Source organism: Corapipo altera, unplaced genomic scaffold, assembly GCF_003945725.1.
Source record: "Corapipo altera isolate COAL_440 unplaced genomic scaffold, ASM394572v1 67, whole genome shotgun sequence".
Lineage (NCBI taxonomy): Eukaryota > Metazoa > Chordata > Aves > Passeriformes > Pipridae > Corapipo > Corapipo altera.
The window spans coordinates 885,887-900,532 of record NW_020884906.1 but is presented as its reverse complement, the minus strand read 5'-3'; the positions used below and the strand labels follow the sequence as shown (position 1 = coordinate 900,532).

Genomic DNA, 14,646 nt, shown 5'->3' with positions numbered 1-14,646 from the left:
TGGAAGGGTAACTGGGTGGGGAAAAGACTTTTAATTTGTCATAGTGGATTCCTCCATCAGGAGGCAAATTTCGGGCAGGAATCAAAGTATTTAAGCACATTCCATAAAGATGCTTGAATTTATTTTTTTCTTTATACTTTGATGTTTTGTGTGTTCTGTGTGTGAAATTTTCTGGTACATTCTCCTGAATTCCTGTTGCAAACCTTTATGCTAAGGGAAAAATGCTATGAATTTGGACAAAGACAGCTGTGTTGGGATAGCTGTGCTGGCCTTTGTAGTCTATTCCAGTGCAAACTTTATACATTACAGTTGTCCTTGCATGTATTTTGTTGTTGTTAAGAGTGGTTTCTCTCCAGAGTAATTGTGCTGCTTTACCAGGGGTGTAATTTGATTTCCAAAGGGCCCTGTTTGTCCTTCAGGACAGTGTTTGCCTCAGGAGTTACACCGAGAAGCTGTAGCTGTATCTCTCCAACAGTCAGCCTCCAGGTAATGTACAGCTACAAAAGACATCAAGGGCTGATCTGACAACCTGTTCTGGGAAAGTAAAACTTGGAGTCAGAAACTTTCTGAGAGCTTTTGGTATATTTATATCTTGCAAGAAATCTCTAGCGCTTCTTGTCTGAAGGGATCTTTATGGCAAGTTCCTTTTAACTGTCTTGAAAAGCTTTAGTAATATTTTCCTTTTCAGGAGCAGAGAGGCTGATAGGTGAGGTAAATCTGAATCAGGTGGCTTGGTTCCACTGACTGCACAGTTGTGGATTTATAGATCAATTAAAATGTAGCTGGCTCGTGTTGCCTGTTTACCAGCCCCTGGCTGGTACCTTCCCCCTCCCTTTCTGTGATGCTTTCGTGTTGTGGCAGTTGAGATGCTTGAGCTGCTCGAGCTCCTCTGGAATACCTTGAGAGCAAGAGCTGTCTGGGAGGGCCTGAGCTGCTGCTTAATGAAGTGAGAGTGTGCTGCTTCTGCTGCTGGTTGCCTCTTGGACTGTGTTTAGCCATTCCCCAGAGCTGCACTGCAGACATGAAAGAACAAATATGACATTTCTCAAAGAACCAATATGACATTTTTCAAAGAACCAGGCAGGAGTCACCATGGATCTCATTTTTCACCACCAACTGAATTGTCTCTGCATGCAGAGCTCCCTTCAGTGTGGACCTCATGCAGGTCCTTCCTTGCTCCTTGGTGTCTGTGCTCCAAATCACATCCTCACATCTTTTCACCTAGGCTGATTCATATAAAAACCAGTTAAAATTATGTTTGCAAATTAGTCCACTGGATAATAGTCCACTCATATAACAGAAGGCAAGGTTTGATCTGGCATTCACTGTGTATACTTGAAATATTTGTCCTAATCTATGGAGTTTTGATAAAACCTTTGACTCCCCAGCTGTTGTGCTGAGACTGAAAAATACTGCAAAGTTTTAGTATCTCTAGCTGGATTTTACATGATATTCCTTTTTTTCATCAAAGCAAGCAATGAAGAAACAGAGGAAAGCCCAAGAGCTGTCTAGAGTTGATTTACTTGGAAATGAATCATTGATGTCTTCCAGGTGGACAGCAAATGTGTTAGGAAGTCTTTATCTACATGCAGAGCAGTGAACCAAAACAAAGTGAAGTGCTTGGAAAAGATCCCCTCAAGCTGAATCCTTGAACAGCAAAGAGGTGCCTCCAGGACCAGCTCAGTCTGTGCTCAGGGGGTTACTGAGGTGGGTACTGTGGTTACAGCTCCTCCAAATCCTTTGTGGAGCTTTGTGCTGTGTCACAGTGGCTGGAGACTGAACATTCATCATTTTTTCCTGTTGAGTGCTCTTTACTAGCTTCTGGAGGAGAATTATCTCCTCCTAAATGAAATGTCAGAGGAGTTAATCACTGCATGGGGCAGATATTCTGAATCAAAGAGGAGCAGCTCGTAGCTTTGAGAGAGGTTTGCCATCTCTGGGAAGGATGAAGTGCTGCACCTGAGCCGTGTTGCAAATCTTTCAGAAACAACTCTCCCAGATGGGAGGAGTCCTCCCACCTTTTATTTGCAGCATTCCTAACCCTGCTGCATTGGGCACTGATGTTTGACATGGATCACTTCAAAAGTCTTGCTTGTCATACACCCAGTATGAAATGAAAATATGTTTGCTGGGCAGGAAGCATAGACCCTGCTGACTCTTGTGCAGGCAGCTTTAATTTTTCTTCCAATTATTATGTACTTATAAAGAATTTATTATTAGCAAGGGCTCTGATTTAGGAATATGATTTTAAGCCTCTCTACAGCCTCTTCTGCTTCTTACCAGCAAGACCTGGCAGTGTCTTCCTTTATAGTTTAGCAGGAACACTGCTTTTCTGCTGTGGACATTGACTTCGGACTGTTCTGGAGGGAGCTGGGGTGTTCACACTGTCTCTGGAGGGAGCTGGGGTGTTCACACTGTCTCTGGAGGGAGCTGGGGTGTTCAGACTGTTCTGGAGGGAGCTGGGGTGTTCACACTGTCACTGGAGGGAGCTGGGGTGTTCACACTGTCTCTGGAGGGAGCTGGAGTGTTCACACTGTCACTGGAGGGAGCTGGGGTGTTCACACTGTCTCTGGAGGGAGCTGGAGTGTTCACACTGTCTCTGGAGGGAGCTGGGGTGTTCACACTGTCTCTGGAGGGAGCTGGGGTGTTCACACTGTCTCTGGAGGGTGCCGGGGTGGCAGCTCTGCCCGTGCTGGGGGTGCTGCTCTGCAGTCTGAGTTCACGTGTGGTAGTTAAAGGTGTTGGTGTTCAGGGTTCTGGATGGGACTAAGTGGGTGTTGTGTACACGAGGGAATGCTGGAATTGGAGACCTGGACTAAATAAGCACCAAAGGTCTTTGAATCAGCTAGAGAGCTGCCATGGTGGGTGCTTGTCCTGCAGTCTGACAGAGGGGTTTGCTGGTCTCTGCACTGTGTGGGGCATCCAGGGGGCTTGGGAGAGGTGGCATTGCAGTGGAGGAGGAACATCTGGGTGAGTAAACTCTCAGGATGAGGCTGCACAACCTGTGCTGGTGCATGTTCAGAAGAGGGTGGTTGTAGCACTGCTCTCCCTCCTCTGCTGCTGCAGCCTGAGCTTACAGGAGAGGCTGGTGCAGGATGTCTGCTGTGCCAGGAGGGACTGGAGTTGTGGTCCCTGCCAGCTGACACGGCCATGTGATGAGTGAAGTCTCTCAGTGAGACTGATAACATCAGAAAAATGATGTCACTGTACAGACTTGTGCCAGATGTAGTCAGAATCCAAAAGTACATCTCTCAATGAAAGGGAGTGGGAGAGGATGTGGTGGATGTAAAGGTCAGTTTGGTTGTGGTGGTGCCAGCTACGAGGAACAGGTTGGTGTAAGGAGTGTGAGTGTGTGAGAGGAACACCAGGGTTCCTGTGTCAGGGGCCAGTGATGAGTTGATGGCCTCAGAGCAGCACCTTCCTGCTGTGCTGCTGCTGTATGCCACTCTTGGGTCTGAAGTAAGGGCATGTGTTGGCTTTTTTTAAGTGATTATGGATTGGAGATTTTGGATGCTTCTTCCATGACTTCTACATAGATGGACACACTTCGAATTTGATAAAAAGGAAAACATAGATTAGTATTTTTGAATTGACTGAAGTGTCCTGATGAACCTCCTGGGTAGTCACCACACCTGACACTTCTCAGTAATAATGACAGGGCTGCACAGCAGAGCATATGGGAAACCAATTAATTCAGTAGATATTAATTAATAAACACATTTCCTCTGGAGAAAACCTTTTAGCACATCTGCTGTGGGGCCCAGGCTCGTGTGCATGCATGAATGGATAGGGAACATGCCTTCCTGGATTGTCACTTGTTATTCCTCCGTGGGCTGGGACTGCCTGCTGCAGGCGGCTGCTGCCAGGCTTTTGGGAGAGCAGAGTGCAGCTGATGCTTGAGCTGCCTCTCAGCCCCCGGTGTCCTCACACATAAGTGATGTCAGCACAGGGTGCTTTGCAGCCCTGGGGGTGCTGGGCCAGCCTGGCCAGCTCGGGCAGTCTGGGCTCTTTGTTCTGAGCACCCCTCACCCCTGTGTGCGTTGCAGTGATCAGCTCTGGGCACGGCTGCTGGGTGGACTGAAGCAGATTTGTTTGTACACATGCACAGCAGAGCTGCTGTGGAACGGGCAGTGCCCTGTCAGAGCCTTCCTTGGTGTGGAACAGCTGGAATTGCATCTGGATGTGGCCCTGCACCGGCTGAGCACTGCAGGCTGCACAGTTAACAGACACTGCAGGGCCATTCAGCTGAATTAAAAGCCTCCATTTAACTTCCCCTATTTTAGAAACAAGTCCACTGGTCTCTCATCAGGTCCACGTAGCTCCAGAAGGAACAGTGAGCTCATGCTCCTGGGGTAGAGTGGGCACTGATGATGAGCATCTTAACATCCCTCCTCCCACTCCTGACAATGAATTAGTTTTCTTGGGAAATTTATTAGAAACAAGATCCAGATGGTTTACAGAAAGCTTTTTGGCTGCTGACCATTTGAACTTGACTGCTGAAACTGCAAAATGCTGCTTATTGCCACAAACAGTGATTTTCAGTGATGTTTTCCTGTGCTGTGGTGTTGCTGCAGGTGTGAAGGTTGTGTTCTTGAAGCAGTTCGTGTTCTGAAGTAGTTGTTTTCACTGTGTAAAATTCCATTAGACTGGTTATATGGGTTTGTATTGATATTTTCTTTTCTTCTGCTGAGTATAGAGACAGAAACCCACTATTGGAATGCAAATCCCTGTGATGGAAAACCACCTTCATTGCAAGATATGGCAGTGCTTCAGAATTGGCAGCCTGCTGAGATGTGATCTTACTGGTAGAGGACTGGACCAGAAATGCTTATTAGTCTCCCTTTATGGTTTCTCAGGTTCTTATCATTACATGAGGTACTCTCCATTTAAAAATGGTCTTTATTTCTTGTGGTATGTATGCAGCTGGGAAAAAGAGGTGAAATTTCTTCATGAAAGTCTGCAAAGAATACAGAGGCTTATCTGTTGAGCTCACTTCCTCTTAGAGAAGTTATGGGTATAAAATGCATTTATGATGACAAAACAGTTTTATCAGTTATCATTTATCAAATGTCTTTTAAAAAGCAGTAACATTTCTGAAGTATTTGAAATTTAAATATCCTACTTGAACTTCATGGAAGAAATAGCGAAGTGCCTCCTGAGTGCTTGTATTTATATATCACCTATCAAAATGTTACCAGTCTTTTTCAGACACACGTGTAACCTTCCCTGCTTATGCTGCAGCCTGGATCCTTAGCAGAGAAAAATATTAATCCCTGCTGAGTGTGACTGCAGTGCTGGGTGAAGTCAGCAGAAACCTTTCTGCCCAGCGAGCTGGCGGGGCATGTTTGTAAGCCAGCAAACTGCAGTGCTTTGCAAAATATTGCAGCTCCAGAAGCACAATGAATTCTGTCTCCCAGGTTCACAAAGCTGGGATTAGGAGTAGCTGTAACGTCTGCTGCTCGGGGTATAGAGGGCACATTAGCTGGGCTATTTTCTGGGTTTCCAGACACATTTCAGATGTACTGAGAGCCTGTTATAATATGTTTGGTGGCTTTTGTTAAGCAAATGATACGGTTATCCTTAGGTTTCATTTAATTTCCCAAATGGAACTGTACCCACTTTAAACTTCTTGGCAAAAATAGTTTTGGGGTTTTTTTTCTTATGATCAGAGTTGCTGATGATTTCTTATTCAGGAGCCGATTCAGTTTGTGTGTGTGTGAACTGATAAATGGTGGGAAGCTGTAAATGCTGATGTGTTTGGTCACTGTTGACATGGATAATTGAATTAACTGTAGAATCAGGCTAGTTTTCTGCCTGTGGGGTGCAAAGTGTTCATGGTGTTTGACACAATTTGCTGTTCAGGATGGATATCTTTGTCTTCCACCCCGATAGCTGGATGGTTACATTTGCTCTTCCTGACGTGCTGTCATCCCTTGTAAGCAAGATTAATTAATTTGGCTCCACCTTTGTGTGTGTTGTTCTTGTGCTTCCCTGGTATCCGTGGCTCGGGGCAATGCTCCTCCTCCCATCCTGAGCCCTCTGCCAGAGCCAGGAGCTGTCCTGCCAAGGGGCTGGCACGGGAGCTGCTGGGCTGGGAGGTGGGTTGGGATACATCTGCAGTTGTGCTCCCTTTCCCTTTCTGTACTTGCCTAAATTAATTGCATGCTGCTGTGGAACAGTTGGGGCACACTCAGTCCATCCTGAATGTGTGCAGAAGCATCCCCAAGTCACACACAAGGCATTGTACTGTTGCCTGAGAGTGTTCACTTGTGTAAAATCAAATCCTGGGCTCGTGTTCAGGTTTCGTGTATTTTATAACCTCTTCCCTGTCAGTACAAGATACACATCTAATGAGAGCTTAGCAACAAAAACACAGTCTAGGCAAACCACATGAAAAGCCAAAGAATGACATTGTGGTGTTTGGAAAGCTTTAATAAAGAATCTTAATATACTGCTGTGTGTGGAGGGAACTCCTATTCATCAAAAGACTTTTACGGTGAAATAAAGCAGTGAAATAAAGCAGTGAAATAAAGCAGTGTTAACAGGATGGAGTTACAGACTGAAATATTTCTCTCGTGCTTCTCTCCTCCTTCCCTTTTCCTGCCACTTTTTTTTCGTGTGAAAGCCACTGATTTGGCTTCCACATGACACTTCCTTTTCTAATTTATGGGTTCTGTCTCTTCTCATTTTTTTCTGTCTTGATGTGCTTTATTGTTTTGGTTTTGCCCTCCCTGGAAAGACTCACATTTTGTGATGCTTTTCTCCTCTGCTCATCTTTTTCTGGTGTTTTTCTGTCTCTTGCAACTTTTTGCCACACTTACCCTCTTCCATGCATATGTTTTGTCTGTTGGTACCTGTTGTACTCCCTGATTTAGCAAGCTGAGCTGTCGAATATTATGGATTTCTGTCAGACATATTTATTTGTTAATAATATCATTCTAAATGATGGGTTAGTCCAGATGAGCAAACATGACTTGTGGGTTCAGCAGCACCTTTGTGGATGTGTTTTTGTGCTGCTGGGGACTCTGGGAAGGGATTAAAAAGCACAAGGTGAGTCCTGGAGGCAGGAACAGTGTTTTTGGCAGGGTGTTCATCACAGGTGGTGGACTCACTGCTGCTGAATTTGTACTGATCGAGTCTGTCCTCCTGTTAAAGAAAAGGTGGGTGGGATGACTGTTTATCTTTCGATTCTTTGTGAAGAATTGGAAGAAAAAACAACTTCATTTGAACTGTGGGAAAGACAGCTTTGTGTGTAGATGATACAAGGACTGCAATGCTCTACAGAGAACTTTGCTCCTCTGATGCACTTGGGGGAGTTTCACTGTAAGAACCGGTTCATTTCTGCCAAAATTTTAGTAGCAGAGGTGGCTCAGAGGAAAGCAGTTCCTTTATATAAAGGAGGGAAGGGGAGAGAGGGTCCTTGGGTACTGTGTATTCTGCCAGAACAGGTGAAAATGGCATCTCCTGCACAATCCTGAATTCCAAAGGGAGTCACCCAGGAGGCTGCTTTACCTGCCAGCGAGGTGCTCAGTGCTGCCAGCCTGCATGGGGGATTTAGGCACTCGGAGGGGTTCTGGCCACGGTGTGAGCAAGCTGGCTGGGAGTTTACTAACACACCATATCCTGTTTGTAGCCTCAGCTTGGCAGGGCTCCTCTGAAAAAATTAAAGATTCTGTTTTCTGCCATAAAACCCCAACAAGGAGTGGGAGGGGAGTGCAGCTGTCCCGTCCCTGGGTTCAAACAGCACTCTTGCAGCTTGTGTTGCCAGCTGCAGGGAAGTACAGCACTCAGAGCATGAATGTAGTTTTCTGACTGATGCTTGTTAATAACAAGTCTTTCATTTCATCCCATAGATCTCTTGGTTTTATCTGTGTGTGTTTAATTGAGAAATGGCTCTCTCAAAAGCCCTCTGAGAACCTGTTTAGAAGTGATTTAGGTTGCTGACTTCAGGGCTGCGTCCTGTCTTAGTCTTTATCTTGTTTGAATTCCATTGTGAAGTGCCAAACAAAAGCATATCAGAAATAATAATAAAAAAGATACTGTGTAAATAATCGAGTGGTTGGCAAATGTGATGGGGTTTTACAATCCAAGTACTTCAGTCCAGAAGTGCTGACTGTATACACAGTGCCAGTAGGAGAGAGGGGTCACAGAAAGGTGCCTGTTTCCAGCAAGTCTGTGGAATCCTTAGCCAGAGCTGGTGGCAAATGGGAAAGGCCAAACACGTTTAACTGAGAAGTTGAGAGCTGTTTTACTTTGCTAGTGAAGATATTTACCTCTGGGCAAGTGACTTCCACCTTGGCTTAAATGACTTTTTCCTGTGTGCGGTTGGTGCCCCTGCAGTAAGAGCAGGCCTTGCTGAACTGACTGTCCTGCTGAGCATTCTTGTTATACCTGAATGGGCCCAGGGGGTTCCCATTAATGTCCTGGGTGAGAGTGCCTGGACAGATGGTGCTCATCTCTTTTGTTTTCCCCTTCAGTCACTGGTTCCTGCTGTCCCACAGCTGTTCCAGCTGCACTGGCACTGCAGGTTTTGGGAGCTGTGCTGTGGAGAGCAAAGGCAAAGGTTGGTCCTTGGTGATGGTGGTGTCTCAGCTGACACAATGCTCTGGTTTGCTGAAGGTCCTGCTGGCCAGCTGAGAGGGGGATTCCCCACTGCTCACTGGTGGGAGGAGAGGGAACTCCTTCAACCAGAACCAGTTCTGAGCAGGGATCCCTCATTAGCCCCTCCCCGGGCTGACAGAAGTCTCTCTATTGCACTGAAGTGCAGTTTGCTGAGGATGAGCTGTGAGGATGGGTAATTCCTTCAGGAGCTTTAAATAAATTGTTCTTAGCCAGAAAACTCCTCGGAGTCAAGCAGGAGGAGTTGTGTGTGTGCACATGAGCACCTTCCCGTTATCAGGTTTATGATTAAATAGAATCATGTTTCTTAAACAGGTCCAACATGTTAAGCAGCAAAATTTTACTGTGTTGGTTTTTTTGTTGCACTGCTCACCCTTGCTGTCTGAAAATTAAAACAAAATGTGTATGTCAGCCTTCATCACTGACATGGGGCTGGTTAAACCTTTCTCTCTGAGGCTGAAGGGTTCTCCATCAACTTTGCATTATACCTTTAGGCACTTGAACTGTAATCACATCGCCCCTTGACCTTCTTTTGAGGTTAATAGCTTGGACTTCAGGGCTGGATGTGAGACCTGTCTGATCCCTTTCTCTGGCTGTTCAGTTAGCTGTGCTCTGAACTCCCTTCTGTGCATCTGCATCCTTGCACAGCTCTGGATGTGAGGGCTGAACAGGTTCTTACTCAGCATTTCCCCTAATATCCAAGTTCTTACTTTCATCCTTTTTTTTTCCCCCTACTGTTCATTGCTAGTTTATCACTGGCTTTGCAAGTCTGCCTGCTGTCTGTGTGAGGACTGGCTGTGTACAAGTGGGGGTTATAAGGTCAGTGTTAGGACATAAACAGAAAACATGTGCAGTGAATGGAGCACTGGATAAAAAGGCATCAGGGAGCTCTCCTGGGGAGTTGGAATAGCACAGTAACTGCATTGCACTGGGGAAAATTGGCTTTCTGCTGGAATCTCTCCCATTTGGAAGGTTTACAGCAGTCTTAGGCCTTTGGCTTTGCTGAGTTGTGGTTTTTGGTGTTCAGTGGACTCACAGGCAGCCCCAGAGCTCCCGCCCGGGGCCGTTCCCGCTGTCCCGGTTTTCTCTGGAGTTGTGGAGCGATGGGAGCCGGGCACTGTTGGAGGCCTTCACACGTCCTGCTGTGTTTGGGGCAGGTGTGGGAAGGGGTGAGATGCAGAGGGAAGAAGCAGTGTGTGGTTTAAGGTGGGTAATCTCCTGGGGAGCTGTCTGGACTGACACAGTCCTGCTGCCTTGCTGCCAAGCAAACCTGCTTTGGGGCTTGATAGTGGGAGACACTGACAGGCACATTCCTTGGGAGATGGATTTATTGTCAATCACTTTGTATTCCCAAGAATGAGAAATAATTTGTTTTAAGGAACGGCTTTCCTGGAATGCAGGCTTAGAAAATCATCAGTGATGTGTTTGTTCTGTCTTCCTCACGATTATAAAAGCTTGCTTTGTTTGCTTTTGTGGCAGTGTGTTTTGCCACAAGAAGCATTTTGGTTGTGCTGTTCAGATCTACCGGCAAGATTGTGGGTGGGTGAGGAGATTAGTTGAATTTAACACTGATCTGATATGGCTCCTAGGACACTCACATAATCTCCAGCCTGGGTTGTAATTCAAGGAATGCAGAGCTGGTTTACATCTGCCTTGAAGTTAAAAGCAATTCTCTAAGGTAGTTTTGTAGCAGTGCAAGTAGGCGTGGGTGTGTTAACTGCTGGGCCTTGGCAGACTTTGGTTTAGTGGGGTAATGATGTGTGAAGGTGGCTGGGGTAGAGTCTGGGACACACAGCCTGCATGAAGAGACCTGCTGCTGTCACCTGCCAACTGATGGTTGTTTTTTTTGTTTTAGATGAAGGACCTAGCTTGTACTTCTGACTCCCCTGTGCATGTAAGTTTGTGGACTTGATCTCTAGTAATACATCAGTTTAATTTATGACCCAAACTCTCTGGGGCCTAGAAGAAATGAAATCTGAATGCCTGTAGAAAGGAATGTAGAATTAGTCATCCCACACCACCCTTAATGCCAGCTAGAGGCAGCAGGTGGGGATGAAGGAAAAAACTTACTGGAAAATTATAATCCATGATGTAACCTCATCCCATGAAAAATCTCCCTAATTTAGCCTTGGTTAGTTCATCAGAACGGCTCCAGAGAGGAAGCAGGTCAGATCTGTTCTGGGTTTGGTCAAAGATTAGGTGAGCAGATTCGACTGTGTTTGTCTTTGGGAGGCAGTTTGGCAAATTGCAGTGAACCCTCTGTACAAGTCTTGGTGAGAGACAGTCATTTCCAGACACCTCGCTGCCTGCAGTTGGGTCCTGTGAATTTGAACCTATTACTCATCCATTTCCCTTCCTAGAAGTTTTCTGTCCTCACTCTTCCCTCCTAGGATGTGCTGAGGTGAGCAGACAGCTCTGTCACATTGCAGCAGTGTTGCCTCCTTGCAGTACAAAAGCTACTGGTGATGGTTTTGTTCTGAAAATCAGTGGGCATGTGTGATTTCCTGAGCATTACCTTGATACAGTAGGACTGGTGTAAGTTTTAAGTATATATGATCACATCTGTTGAGGTTGACTGAGATGTAATGTCTTGACATCTATGGTTAACACCAAGTCAGTCTGAAAAGCAGAGCAAGGCAGTGCAGAGCCCTGAGAGACACCTTGTCAAAGTGACAAATTGCCCTTTCTGATTCAAAGGACTGGCTTGCATGGCAGAGCTAAGCAGCTACTGGAGAAAGGGGAGGAGAGCATGGGAAAAATACCCTACTTGTTTAGGCCTTCCCCTGTATTTTTTGTTGTTTGTGGCTTTGAGTTGAAGCTCTTTGTTTTCCCTCGCCTGAAAAAACAGCAGGTTGAGAGGAGCAAAGCTCCTGGGATTCTGCCTCTCCCACTTCTCATTCTTATAAACTGTTTACAATCTCCCTCAGTTTTCTAGCTTTGTATGGAAAAGTTCAGTGGGTCAGCTTTCCCTTTAGCTTCATCCATCATTCCAGTCAATTAGAAATAGTTGAGGGCCAATTGCCCGGTCTTCCATTAACTGAGACACTTCAGATTGTTTAAAATAGCATAAAAGGCCTCTTTGTTGGCTGCTGGGCAGGCCCTGTGGGTTTGCCCGTTGATGGGCAGCTCCCGCGTGGCTGAACAGACCCCAGTGTGTCCTGCCACGCTGGAGGGGTGAATATTCCTGCTCCAGGCCTTGTCTGGGTTTGATTCCTTCTCCTTCACCTCCGCCTCTTGCTTTCCCTGAAAGGTGTGATGCCTTCAGAGGGTGAATTACCACGCCTGCTTCCAAAAGAAGCTGCTCTTTGTGGCTTTTCAAAACTTCTGTAGTTGAGGGTTTTTTCCAGTTGCTGAAATGTTCCTTTTAACCTTGGTGCTTTAAAAGCTCTTGGCATTATTTGTTCCTTGCTTGTCGTGTGTGTTTCTAAAGGACAAAGGAAGTGTGTAAGTGTTCAGGAAACAGTTGGTGCATTGTGATGTGGGGCTGAGTTCATTCTGGTACCCCATGCCAGGACAGCCTTCTTTCATTTGGGGCTGGCATTTCTCAGCTGTTCTGAACTGACCAGCCTGAGGGCAGAGTTTGTGTGAGAGCTCTGACAGAGAGCTTGAAGCTTCTTGTAGGTTCATGTGTTTGGGTTGCATTGAAGTGAGCTGAATCTCTTGTATACATACATATATATTTATTTATATATATAAAAAACACATTTTATTTCACAGGAGGAAACAGAAAAGTAAGTTTACTAAACGGAGATCAGTTTATCTGCAGCAAAGTAGATATTTATGTATTCCCATCTTTAAATCATTGTCTGACTTGCAAACTCTCCTTCCAGCATTGTGTGCTGCCTCAGTTGCAGTCCAGGCTGGTCCCTGTGCTCTTTGTTGCTCCAGAGCCATCGTGCCTGGATGTGCCATCATTTGATCCTGGCTGGGGGCTGTGTGTCCCAGCAGTGCCAGGGCTGCAGTCCAAGCTGACCAGCATGTGCCCATCTCTGAGCCCGTCCCAGCCAAGGGGCAGCCACAGGAGACTGTCCTGCTCTTGGGCTGTGGTGAAAGAAGGGGGCTCTGACAAGGCAGGAGGATGTGACAGTAATCAGACTTGAGTCTTCAGCTGCTGAGGAAGGAGTTGGATCTTTTACTGAAAAAAATCTGCCACAAATAGACAGTTCAACAAACTGCAGCAGTGATTTTCTTCCTCTCTGATGTCCTAGTCTGATGAAGATCTCAGGATAGACTTTTTTCAACTGCTGTGTTTCTGCAGACTTGTCTTTTCTGTCTTCCTTTCTCCTCCACGTGCCTTCAGCAAATAACAGCTTGAGGATATGGCGAGCTGGAAGTGCAGAGCTGAGTTGGAAAGAGACCAGTGGGGCAGAACATCAACCCGAGACTTGGCTCCGACAAAACCAACGTTTGCTTGCTTTACACTTGGAAATAATCTCATGCTTTGCAAAGATTGAAGCTCTAATAAGTAGTTTAAACAAAGAGTAGTAGAGGAGAGAGAATCCACATTTAATTCAATTAGCATTGTTGTCCAATGCCATTAATTATGCCCAGACTTGCAGTGTGTTTCACAGGAGCTGATACACTTGAGCTTTGTCTGTGCTGGGGTTGGCTGAGGACAAGTATGTCCACTTATGTAGAATTCAGCCTTTGTGCTTTGCAAAAACCTTCAAATTTGGAATCTGACAGTAGCCTGGAGTAAGGAGTAGCCAGAATAGCCTGCCCTGCAATCTTATGAACAAAGGGGATCTCGGGGAGAATGATGATTCAATGTACATGTACTTGTTTTCAGTGTTCTTGAAGAGGGACTGCTTTAGTGGAAGTAATAATCTCCTGCAATTTTATATTATTTCCAGACTGTTTAAAATTGTTCCATAGGCAGAGAATAAAGAATTTTGTTTACTGTCTCAAGGTAGGATGTCTGATCCTCCTGAGGGAGGATATTCTTTTATTAAAACAGATATAAAATAACTACTTTGATGGCAATATAACTCTAGGAATTGAAATGGTGATGATTACAGAAGCTGTAGTATTCTAATGCAAAATAAGCCCTAGGAGATATGTGCCCTAAATGGTGAATCACTGTTCTTTAACAAAACAAGAATTACTGTTATTTTATGATTCTTACTTATTTTACAAGGTCTTTAACTGTTTCATCTGCACTTAACTTTTACGGACTGGGGATAAATTGATTGTTGCTTTGTGTTTTAAATAGCATGTCTTTTTTAGAGCACACCAGAGATGCAAGAACAGATCAACAGGATAGAATTTGGTCTCAAAAAGGCAAAAGTAGAGAGAGAAGTCAAGACTGCTGATACTGTGTGCAATAACTGCTTTGGAATCTGTTCTCGTAATTTGGTGGTATTTTGTAATCTTGGAAGAAGCCAAAGATTATTATTTGAAAAGGACTTAGTGGGTAATGCTCAGCAATCTGCAGGGGGGGATATCACATTGAAATGTGTGTGTTTATTGTAGGAGAACCCTTGCATCCATTTTAGGGGGTCTGTGGGATCCCTGAGGGCACTGGAGACCTCACTGCCCTGACCAACTGCACGTGGGGCTTGTGCCCAGAGACCTGGCAGCTCTGGTGTTGAAGCTGAGCCCTCAGCCCACACCCAGGCTGTGCTGGAGGAGCAGTGGGGGGTATGTGTGTGCTGGAGGAGGACTGGTGTGCCTGGCAGTGGCCATGGACCCCGCCAGCTCAGAGCCCACAGCGACCTCGGGCCTGCCTGTCTGTCCCTGTCTGTCCCTGTCCCTCATCCTGACCCTGCTTTGCTGCCCAGGCTGCCCTCGAGCCTCCCCATCACTGTGACACTGCCCTGGGCTGGGCCTGGCTGCCAGCTCAGCTCTGTCCTGCTCCCTGGGGTGCTGCGGGTGTGGGCACCAGCCAGTGAGGCCCTGCCCAGCCATCCCTCAGGATCCCCTAGTGCCACATCCCTCAGGATCCTGAGGATCCCTTAGTGCCACATCCCTCAGGATCCCCTAGTGCCACATCCCTCAGGATCCCTTAGTGCCACATCCCTCAGGATC

The 14,646-nt window shown here is 46.0% G+C and overlaps 1 protein-coding gene across 8 annotated transcripts in view; it reads left to right on the top strand.

The window, feature by feature from the left end:
• The window catches only part of ARVCF (ARVCF, delta catenin family member), a 238,021-nt gene that overhangs the window by 135,680 nt on the left and 87,695 nt on the right, over positions 1 to 14,646 (top strand). For 5 of the 8 annotated variants that reach the window (XM_027652025.1, XM_027652023.1, XM_027652027.1 and 2 more), the window contains one exon: positions 10,475 to 10,513. The exons of 2 other annotated variants lie outside the window; for them this stretch is intronic. In XM_027652025.1, coding sequence (XP_027507826.1) covers positions 10,475 to 10,513 — 39 coding nt within the window. Of the gene's footprint in view, positions 1 to 1,471; positions 1,552 to 10,474; positions 10,514 to 14,646 lie in introns of all 8 variants that reach the window. One more of the 8 variants, XM_027652030.1, reaches the window with a different exon arrangement.